The 10,611-nt window shown below is 49.2% G+C and overlaps 1 protein-coding gene across 1 annotated transcript in view; it reads left to right on the plus strand.

The window, feature by feature from the left end:
- HTR4 (5-hydroxytryptamine receptor 4) overlaps nt 1–10,294 on the plus strand; it is a 77,894-nt gene extending 67,600 nt beyond the window's left edge. Inside the window, exon 5 of the mRNA XM_049648067.1 lies at nt 10,042–10,294. Coding sequence (XP_049504024.1) covers nt 10,042–10,129 — 88 coding nt within the window. The 3' untranslated portion in view covers nt 10,130–10,294. The remainder of the gene's footprint in view (nt 1–10,041) is intronic.
- The last annotated feature ends 317 nt before the right edge of the window (nt 10,295–10,611 follow it).

Genomic DNA, 10,611 nt, shown 5'->3' on the forward strand with positions numbered 1-10,611 from the left:
TCTCCAGCTTCCTCCTGCTCTCCTGCCATAGACCAGTTCCTGTCTAACGTGCTCTGTAAGTCTGTCACTGTGTGTGTTGTGAGTCTGTCTCTGTGTCTCTCTGTTCACTTCCTCCTCCAAGATGGCCTTGGTCTCTGCTTATTTCTTCTGTCTTCCACTGAGCCCGGAGTTCCTCCTGGACCTTGATTGCTATGGATCTGAAGGCCAAAGATAATATATGGTTTGGGAGTTTTATTTCATTTTACATCCTTTCATTTTTTAATTTTGGTTGGAGCTTCTTCCCCGTTCTGGGAGCACAGCCTTCCCAAGGCCGGCGGGAGAGGAACACCCGACAGAGCTGGGTTCAGCCCATGAAATCACGGTCCTGGGAGGTTCTGTCTTCCCAGGTCCACATTCATCCTGCATCCCCGTGGCTGCAAGTGGTGAACTCCTTCATCTTTCCTAAACAAATGATGGTCACTAAATCAGGATGAGAGGGTTTTTTGGTAGTACTTTATTAACATTTTATTTGGAAACACATTTATATCCATAGAATAGTCCAGAGCACTCCCATATACCTCTCACGCAGCTTCCCCTAATGCTAGCGTTTTATATAACCCTAGAGCGTTCATCAGAGCCGGGAAATTAGCATCTTCCCAATACTCTCAACTGAACCACAGACTTTATTTGGATTCCCCCAGTATCAATTTTGAGCCACTTTATTCAAAGTTGTGATTTTGACTTTCCTTTATTACATTAGCCTACTACACTAATGGCCTAGAGAGACGATTGAAACGTTTTCCTCTGCACTAAATGGCCCCTGTGGGTTGTGCTGTGTTGACGTCTGTCGACTTTCTTGTGTTTCTTTTCTCGTTGCACACATCCACTGTTGTTTTGTCATGCAATCGGTCTGCCGCCGCTAACATAGCGAATCCCACCCCAGTCCCCCAAGCTCTGCTCTGCCCTGTATGGAAGAAGCTTTCTAGAGTTACATACACACTAAGTTGAAATATTCTGAGTGAAAAACCAAGGAAGACTAAGAAAAGTCCACACATTTGTGATAACTATGCTGAGGATTCAGAAGCCCTTAAAAAGAACAAACAAACAAATAAAAGCTGCTCAGTCAGGTGTCTGGACAGTTAAGGTCCCCGGAGGCCAGGGATAAATGAAGCGTTGTTAGTAAAAGATTCACAGAATCACATGGTAGTTCGCGCCCCTCTGGTAGTTCATTTTCTCCTGAGGCCTCAGGTTTTTCTGAATTAATGACTTAAAGGCAAAAGGTCATATCTCTTCAACCGGTCCTGTTTCTTTGTCCCTCTATGCGCATTCTTTCCTTGGCTCCGTGAGATCTCCTGCACTAGTCTGCTCAGGCTGCTGTAACAAAATACCACAGATTGGGTGGCTTACCCAACACTCTTTCCTCATGGTTTTGGGGGGTGGAAAGTTCTAGATCAAGGTGCCAGCAGTTTCATTTCCCAGCGAGAATCCTCTTCCTGTCTTGCAGGCAGCTATTTTCTTACAAGTCCTCCCATGGCAGAGAGAGGGTCGGGGGAGGGAGAGGGGGGGGAGAGGGAAGGAGAGGAAGTGCTCTGGTCCCTGTCCCCCTCTTATGAGGGCACTAACCCCATCATGGTGGCCCCACTCTTGCGACCTCATCTAAACCTAATTATCTCCACCTCCAAATACTATCATGTTGGGGTTGGGACACATTTAGTCCATAACACCTTCTGTCCTCCGCCAGCTGGAAAATACCCGTTTTCGTCTTCAGATTCCCACCTCCTCTGCCCGGGGTGTTTCCATGGGAATGACCCCAGCCCATGTGGTGATTTTCATGCCAAGGGGCTTTCTCAGTGTCCTTCCCATAGACTGAGAACCAGAACTACCCACAGCAGGTCTGTGTCCAAATGGGGAGGGGATTCCCCCCTCTCCCAGAAGCTATGGCACTGAACATTAAAAAAAAAAAAAAATGGAGGGGCACCTGGGTGGCTCAGTCGGTTGGGTGTCCGACTTCGGCTCAGGTCATGATCTCGCGGTCTGTGAGTTCGAGCCCCACATCGGGCTCTGGGCTGACAGCTCAGAGCCTGGAGCCTGTTTCAGATTCTGTGTCTCCCTCTCTCTCTGACCCTCCCCTGCTCATGCTGTGTCTCTCTCTGTCTCAAAAATAAATAAATGTTAAAAAAAAAAAAAAAAAAAAAAGGAAAGTAGCATCACAAATGTGGTGCATCACACGGGGCCACCGTGAGGATCAGGGACAGAATAGTTGCCAGCATGCTTTGTAATCAATACAAATGCCAGGCAACATTGGGGAGGACGGTCTCCTTTATAGCCCATTCATTCCATCCCATTTCTATAGATTTCATGATGTTCTGCCCGCTCCGTGAGGTGTTGTGAGGTATATAGCAAATATTAAAAAGGGCTCAGGACTCTAACACGTGTAGATTTGAATCCTGGCTTTGTGCATTGTTGGCTGAGTGACCTGTGGCCAATCTTAAGCTCCCTGAGTTTCAGTTTCCTCATCCGTGGAGTGGAGATATATAAAATAATAGCACTGACATCGTAGTCATTGTAAGCATTAAATACAACAATATTTTAAACGCACTTAGTGCAGGGTCTGGTACAGAGGGCTGAAAGACTGTTGCTTCTTATAATAAGATATAGACCCTCCCTTTCACGAGTGTCAGGAGGCCAGACATATGTCCAATCAGACACCATCAGATAATTTGTATTCCTACAGACAATAAATGCTGATGGATGGTGTAGAAAGCTTCCGGAAGGAAGGTTTTGGATATTGAACTGGGTCTTTAAGGGTGGGTAGGATTTGAATGTGGCAGAATATGGGAAGTGACTATAGACATGGAAGACAGGCAGCGTGGACATTACATCATTTAGAACACTTTGGCCTGCAAGGACATTCTAGAATGCCTGACTAAAATCAACCTAAGCGAGGAGGTCATTTATCCTTTACAAGCTAGAAAGTCCAGAGTTGGGTAGTTTCGGGGTTGGTTAATCCACTGATTCGACAACAGCATACAGGACCCAGATGCTTTTTATCTTTCTACTCTACCATTCTCAACCTGATAGCTTTCATTTTAGGATGATTTCCTCACAGTCACAAAATAGCTACAACAGCTCCAAACATTGCATCCTCCTCCCCAAACCATGACCATAACCAAATGCTAGAAGATAAGGCAGACTCTCCTTGTACTTGTCTTTCATTCAGGAGAGAAACATTTTTCAGGAGACTCCCCTAACAGACCATCAGGTCCTATCAACCAGGAGAAGATCACAGGCCACGCCCTTCACTGCAATGCATCTAGCGTTTTTGCCTCTACTAACAGATGTGCTCTGTCAGAAAGAAAGAAGCATGTGCTTTAAAATATGGGATTCTGAGGGTCTACCACAGGCTGTAAATCCACTCACGCCTCCTGAAGACAAATGAAGAGAGATCTATCGGAAAGATACAGGGACACGTCACAGGTCTCCAGAGCAGGAAGTTGACCAGCCTTCGCTGGGGCTCAAACAAGGAATGGGATGCTTGCAGGGATTAGCACTCCTCTTTCCGTCTCTCCAAGGCCATCGTCTCCGGCCTGCCTGCCTTGCACATCGACTTCATTCTTTTCGCTTCGCGGACCACCTTCCTCTGTTTCTGTGGGCCACACCTGCCTCCCCCAGGCAGTACCCATTGTCAGTTCAGGCAGTAAGAGCCTGACAGCGTCTTGCGGTCCCCAGTCACATCTTCCCTGGAGATGGGAGGGGAGCGCTCTAGCGTTGGCCTCCGCTCCGACCAGGGAGAGCCCGCTGCAGGGATGGGGATCATCCCCCAGATTGTGGGAGACAGGGGCTGCTGCCACAGCTGGTCCTAGGGTGAGGAAGTGCATTTAGGAGGTTGTGAGCCCCTGACGGTATGGGGTGGGGGGCCACGAGGGGGACACAAAGGAAACACTCCCCGTTTGGGAACAGTTATAAATGCCGGTATAAACATGGACACCTGGGCCATAAATGTGGATTTTGATCCTGACTCTACTGATAACCAAGGGGAGGGAGGGCCTGAGGCCAAGGTCCCTTAGTCCCCCCTGATATCTGTTTTCAAGTGACAAAGATAAGCTAGTCCAGAGTGGGGCAACCAAGGAGCCGGAGAGAGTAGAAACCCTGATCCGTGACGAGTGTTGAGGAACCGGAGGGGTCTCTACCGGAGAAGAGAAGGCTCAGGGTGGTTGGGGCGTCCTCATTAGCGGCATCGGCGCCTGCTTCGTTGCCCAGTCTAAACTCAGGCTCGCTAGGGACTCTTCTCAGTGGGTCCTCACGTGCAATCCATGGTGACGTCCTTCCCATCGCTCTCTGCAAGATCCTCTCTCTCCTTTCACTGCTACTGTCCTTGCCCATGCCTCGTCTTTCCCAGAGGAAAGGGCTTCCACACTGGTCTCCGTGGCTGATCATCCGTCCCATTTCCCACGGTGAAGCCCGTGTTCATTTCAGTCTCCGTCACCTAAGGATTCAGCCCAACCTCCTTAGCCCAGCTTTTAAGACCCCCAATAATGCTACCTCAACTTCCTCTTATGCCTCGTTTCCCAGCACCCCCACCTCACCCCGTGGGATATATTCTTAGAACATCCTCCATTCCTCAAACAAAGCATACCACTCTGTCCTGCCTCCACACCTTTTGCCTCACCCTTGCTGTGCCTCGAATGTCCCTGTCGCCCCCACGTCCCATGCATCAGTGGATCCTGTCAGCTCTGCCTTCAAGATACATACCGAATCTGACTTCTCAATACCCCCGCTGGCCCCATCCTGCATCTCTGAGCCACCAACACCCTGGACACCTTGAAAATCATCTGTGGCATATAAAATAATGGCTGTCCAAGGAGGACTACCTCTTCACCCCCAAATCCTGGGAATATATTACCCTGCGTGGCAGAAGGCACTCTGTAGATGTGATTGAGTTCTGCATCTTGAGATGGGGAGATTATCCTGGATTGTCTGGTGGGCCCACTGCTCCCATAGGCAGCCTTCGCCAAGGCCAGGGATGGGATCCTCCTCTAGAGCCTCTAGAAAGAACGCAGCTCACCCCATACTTTGATGTTAGCCCAGCGAGACCCATTTCAGGCTTCTGACCGCCAGAACCGTAAGATAATTAATTTGTGTTCTTTTAAGTCAATGAGTTTGTGGCGATTTGTACAAAAGCACTAGGAAGCTAACATACCTCCTAATTTACCTCTGGGTTCCCACTCCAAACTCATTCTAGTCCATTCTATACACCACAGCTAGACTGTTCTTGCAAACATCAAGTCCTCCTGCACCTGCTCTGCTTGCAGCCGCGGCCAGCTTCCCGCTGCTGTGGGCTGAGCACAGACGTCCACGGGCTGCGGAGCCTCCCCGAGTCTTCGTGCTCGTCTTGGACTGACGCTCAGCCTGTTCTACTCTTGTGACGCCCACCTGCTCCCCTGGCAGTGGGCCTCCCCGCTCCCCTGCCGGCCTCCCCCTCCCCTTGCCCGCTTAACCCCTACCCACCCTTCAGTCCTCGTCTCCACTGTTTCCTGGGCCACACTACCCTGACGTACAACCTCGCCTGTCACCCCGTGACATGCTCTCATAGCAAGCCCCAATACCTCCCACTGCAACACCTCCTTGTGGCTGTGACTTTGCAGCCACCTGTGGGGCTCCTGCACCTCACTGTGAGCTCCGGGAGGACAGGGACTGTGCAGATGTCCTCACCGCCCTCGTGTCTCCAGGGCATGGTACAGTTCCTGGGCTGTGGTGGACGTTTAGCGTATGTCCTTAAATCAGTAAGTGGCGGGGGTGCCTGGGCGGCTCAGTCGATTGAGCATCTGACTTCGGCTCAGGTCACGAAATCATGGTTCATGAGTTCGAGTTCCGCTTCAGGTGAGCTCAAGCCCTGCTTCGGGTGAGTCCTGCTTCTGTCTCTCTCTCTCTCAAAATAAATAAAAAAAACAAATAAGTAGATGAATGAATAAATGCCTACGATTTGAAGGTCTCATTGCTCCCAACATTAAGAAAACACCAAATATGAGGTCTTTGTTCCCAGGTGATGGGGCTCCAGCCTTTGGGAAACTGTGCTTTAAAGTTGAATATCTTGAAACCCATGTACCTTATATTTTAATAATTAAAACATCTTGCAGGCACCCCATCTGAACACTGCCTTGTGGGGGAGGGCTGGGGTAATGTGTAATAAAGCCTAATCATTTCCTTATACTGCCAGGCTGGGCGGGCAGAGGGGGCTATTATTATGCAGCTAATTATTGCATCCAGGCTGCTCTAAGTGCGAGGCTAATTGCTCAGTGAATGAATTGTAGACTCAGGTAATTACCAAACCTAATGTGGCTCCCATCATGTTTGAGTAAATTAATGCTAAGGGGGGAAGCAACCCAGCTTGAAGGGAGCTGCCTCCTGCCTTGCTGTTGCTTGGGAAACGGCAGCGAGTTTTTTCATCTGGACTTGAAACTGCCCAGGTACACCCACACCTCTGGGGTTTGCTTTCCATCAGCACAGCTGCAAAAATGGCGAGTAAGATCTTACAGCAAACAGAACTGACAGACATTTACCACTCTGACAGATGCGTGGTAATGGTTGGTGGTAATTTGTACAAAAGCACTAGGAAGCTGATATAAAGTCTTCATGAAGGTTTCTTTCAGCCCCGTGATCAGTTGCGAAGTGAACAAATGTCTGATCAATTACTAAAGGATGGATTTCTGCACCAAATTGGCAATCCAGTACTGGGTTCAAGTTCTACGTCCAACATCAAGTAGCACCAGTACTAATAAACATTTATAAAGTGCTTATTACTTGACTGTCACCGTTCTAATAAGCATTTTGTGTGCGTTATCTCATCTCACGCAACAACCCAGAACATTTACAGTAATTCACAGAGTTAGTGAGTGTCAGAGCCAGGATTTAGCCTGGCATTAAGAGTCTGCATTCTTAACCATTCCGTATATAACTACTTCTCTGACCCTGGGAAAGTCACACTTTCTGAGCCTCAGTTTCCTTAACAGTGGATCTTCTGTGGGTAGAGCCCTTTGCTAAGCCCGTTATAGATGTTGATGTTATTACCACAAAGAAGCTGTGGAGTAGATGGAATTGATCTAAGTGACCGGGTCACAGAACCAGTAGATGGTAGAGTCAGGGTTTGAACGCTGTTCTGTTTGTCTGCAGTATCGTGTGTTTCCTTTTCCCCGGTATTCCTCAAGTCGAGGATGCGTCGATCCCCCTGAAGGTGCTTATAGACTGCTGGGAGCTCATGCATCCTCCTCAGAAACACTGTATAAAGCTGGCCCCTGTCACCGTGACATCTGGGTGGACCTGATGTAAATGACCTGAATTCACAAAGCGGTGTGAGTTTATAAGGTGGCCATTCAGGTGAACCCAGATCTGCTTAAATACCTGCTATTTACTAGGAAAGTGAAAAACACCGAGGTGAAGATACCTAAGCCCAGGAATGCACACCCAACCTCTGCAGGCCAGACTCCATGGGAGACCCAGTGCCTCTCCTAGAGTCCTGCCACCGAGATCTCAGACCAGTTCCTCCATCCTGTGTGTACCAGCCACCATAGCATGGTAAACGATACCCCCCACCATGTGTTGTAACTAGAGAGCGTGCCCTTCTGCCTCCTCCCATGTCTGATACAAGCTGCTGGCTTGCAGCTATGCTCCGGATAAAGGGAATCTCCGCTCAGAGTATCCACTCCAGTTCCACACCTCTTTTCTGGTCATTCCTGAACAACTTGCTCATTAGCACGCGAGACACAGACACTGAGGAGAGGTGTGTGAAAGGCTGCCGCAGACGTGTGCCTGTGTTCCCTGAAAGCACGTTTGCTAACACGGTCAGATGTATCAGTTTGGCTTTTCAACCAGGACACTTTCTTCATGTGAACTTGGTGTAGGAGGAGGTGCCATGGATCGCCTGTGAAAGCGACCCATTGGCCGCAAATAGGGCAGGGGTTCAGGAGTGTGTTTTGAGGTGAAGAGTGTGGGCCTCGCGGACACTGGGGGCCTCGTATCAATTGCTTACCTTCTCTGAGTCTCAGTTGTCTCATCCATAAAATAGGCTTGAGGACAGAGGGTACCGCTCGGGGCTGTGAAGAGCGAAGGATACAAATGGAACAATGCGTGTGATTATAGAAAATGGTGCTTGGTGCACATCTTGCTCACTGATGTGAGCTCTGTCCGAAGCAACTTCTAGGGCTGAGAGAACAAGGCAACCAACAAACAAACACACAAAACATAGGAACGCAGAGGAGGGACCTCACAGAACAGAGATGTAGACCGACCTCCAAGGAGGAGACGCCAGCCCGCTGGGGCTCATGTCTCTGCGGGCGCTGCCGCAAAGCCGGTTATGCAGGAGTTGGAAAGACTGAGAACAGGGATGGAGGCCACAGGAGGGGCGGCGGCCCTTTTCCTTGTTTCCAACCCCCATCCTCCTGCAGCGCCCCCTGCTGGAGAAGCCTGATTGGAGCCAGCGTAGGAAACTGATTCTCCGTTTGCAGCATTCTTCCGAAGCCAAGCATAGAGGAGTGGTTTCTAGGCTGAGCATTAATGACTCAGTAGCCGGAACACTAACTTCCCTGAAGTCTCTAGTCACATACCTCTCTCCGGGACCTTCCCTGCTCACCCTCATTAAGACTGCACGATCTTCCTTTCTGTAGTCTTTTCCACTTTGTTCTTCTCCACACTCCTCTAGCAGGTGCTTGTGGTTTTCAAGCCGCATCCCCTCCACTCGCTTTCAAGACCAGCAGCAGCCACAGTGGACAATTCTGTGAGATCTCGGACTCGTGCTTTCACCTTGTCTGTGTCCCTCCGCTAACATGTGCTTTTTAGCCAGCTAAGAAGACTTTTTTTCTTCTAGATCACGGTTTCTCAGTCTTGGCACTGTTGACATTTGGGGCCAGGTAACGGCTGTGGGACACTGTGCTATGGGTTGCACAACGTGTAGCAGCACCTCGGTCTCTACCTACTAGGTGCCCCAGCCATGACAACGAAAAATGGCTCCAAATTGTCCCGGTGGGGACCCACTATTCTGAATTCATACCTGGTCCACGGGCTGTGTGAGAACGTGGGGGTTGGCATCAGACAGACAGAAATTTGATTGACTTTCTCTTCACATGTTACCTTTATTCTCTTGGGCAAGTCACTGGATCTCTGTGTCATTTGCTCAACCGAAAAACGAGTGCAATACTATCTTCTGTTGTAAAGATTGAAAAAGGTAATGCACGGAGAGGGTTTAGTACGGTACCAGTCCATCCGTGCAGGTCAGCCACAATTTATTACGATTCAAAGCAAACTCAGAATTAATGCAATTCATCAGAAGCCACTACCACGTTGATCATCAGCATATGCCAAATGACTGACCGGTGTGTTTATTTGTCCCGCTGAATAGGCCTAACGTTGGCCTTAGGGAAGCAAGTGGTGGTAGTGCTCCGAAACTCTCCGGAAATTTCATAAGAATAACTGCCAGAGGCTGGGATCTGGGTTACTGATGATATGACCCACTTGCAATTGAGATTGATTTAAAGGCAATTAACAGATGCGTGCAATTGTGAGATACGGCAGTGTAAATTTTGCCGTGATGCTTACAGTCAACCTGCTGTTTGATTCATCCAGCTGATTGACTCTTCCAAAGGTCACCAAAAGGAATCAAAGAAACAAATAACGGGTATAGTGTCTTTCAGACTGAGTGGTTTACAAATCTCAGCGCTTTGAACCCTCCCTGGTGGAGGAAACTTGGCGTATTCACACAGAGTCCATTTTGATGAGTAACAAGAGACTTAGGCTTTGTTGGGAGGAAAGAAAACTGGGTTCCAGTCCAAGACCTGCCACTCACTCTTTAGGTAATCCTGGGCCTGTCATTTCCTCCAGGCCTCCAGTTCCTCACTTTTGGATGAAGTTCTTTGGACTTCCCGCCTACTGAAGTACCCCCATGCCCAGCCCTACCTCACCATGCTCTCAGAACCGTGCAGTAGAAAGGGAGTCACAGTGGTGAGAGTACTCTCTTTGGTGCCTTTGAAGGATGCCTGTTGAATTCTCATGCTTTCCTTCCTTCCTCCCTAGGTACACAGTTCTGCACAGTGGACACCACCAGGAACTTGAGAAATTGCCCATACACAATGACCCAGAATCCTTGGAATCATGCTTCTGATTGAGAACGTGGCTCATGACTAAGCCATTCATTCCCATTCGTGTCTGCATGAACAGGACACCCTGGCATCTCTCCTGACCCTCATCACCACCAGTGAGGCACGAAGCAGTAGGGCTGAGGGCCCAGGGAAGGTACATGGAGCACAGTGTTGGACAGGCCCCAAAGCCAGAGTATGGAGAATCTCAGAGCTGAGAAGGGACTTCAGGCATCCTCAGATCCAGCCTCCAGTCCAACACAAGAGTAGCCTCTTCCAGCAGGCATCATCAGATCTGGCCTCCAATCCAACACAGGAGTAGCACCTTCCATAGTATCCCTGGACGTTGGTCAGAACTCTGCTTGCACACCTTCAGGGATGGGAGCTCACTACCTCCTAATGCAGTTCCTTCTATTACAGGGAAGTTTTAATTATAAGGAAGTTTTCCCCTTTGTTGGAACGCAATCTTGTCTCTGCTCTATCTTCCATCTGGGCCCATGCAGCTTAG

Source organism: Panthera uncia (genome assembly GCF_023721935.1).
Source record: "Panthera uncia isolate 11264 chromosome A1 unlocalized genomic scaffold, Puncia_PCG_1.0 HiC_scaffold_17, whole genome shotgun sequence".
NCBI classification, from domain to species: domain Eukaryota; kingdom Metazoa; phylum Chordata; class Mammalia; order Carnivora; family Felidae; genus Panthera; species Panthera uncia.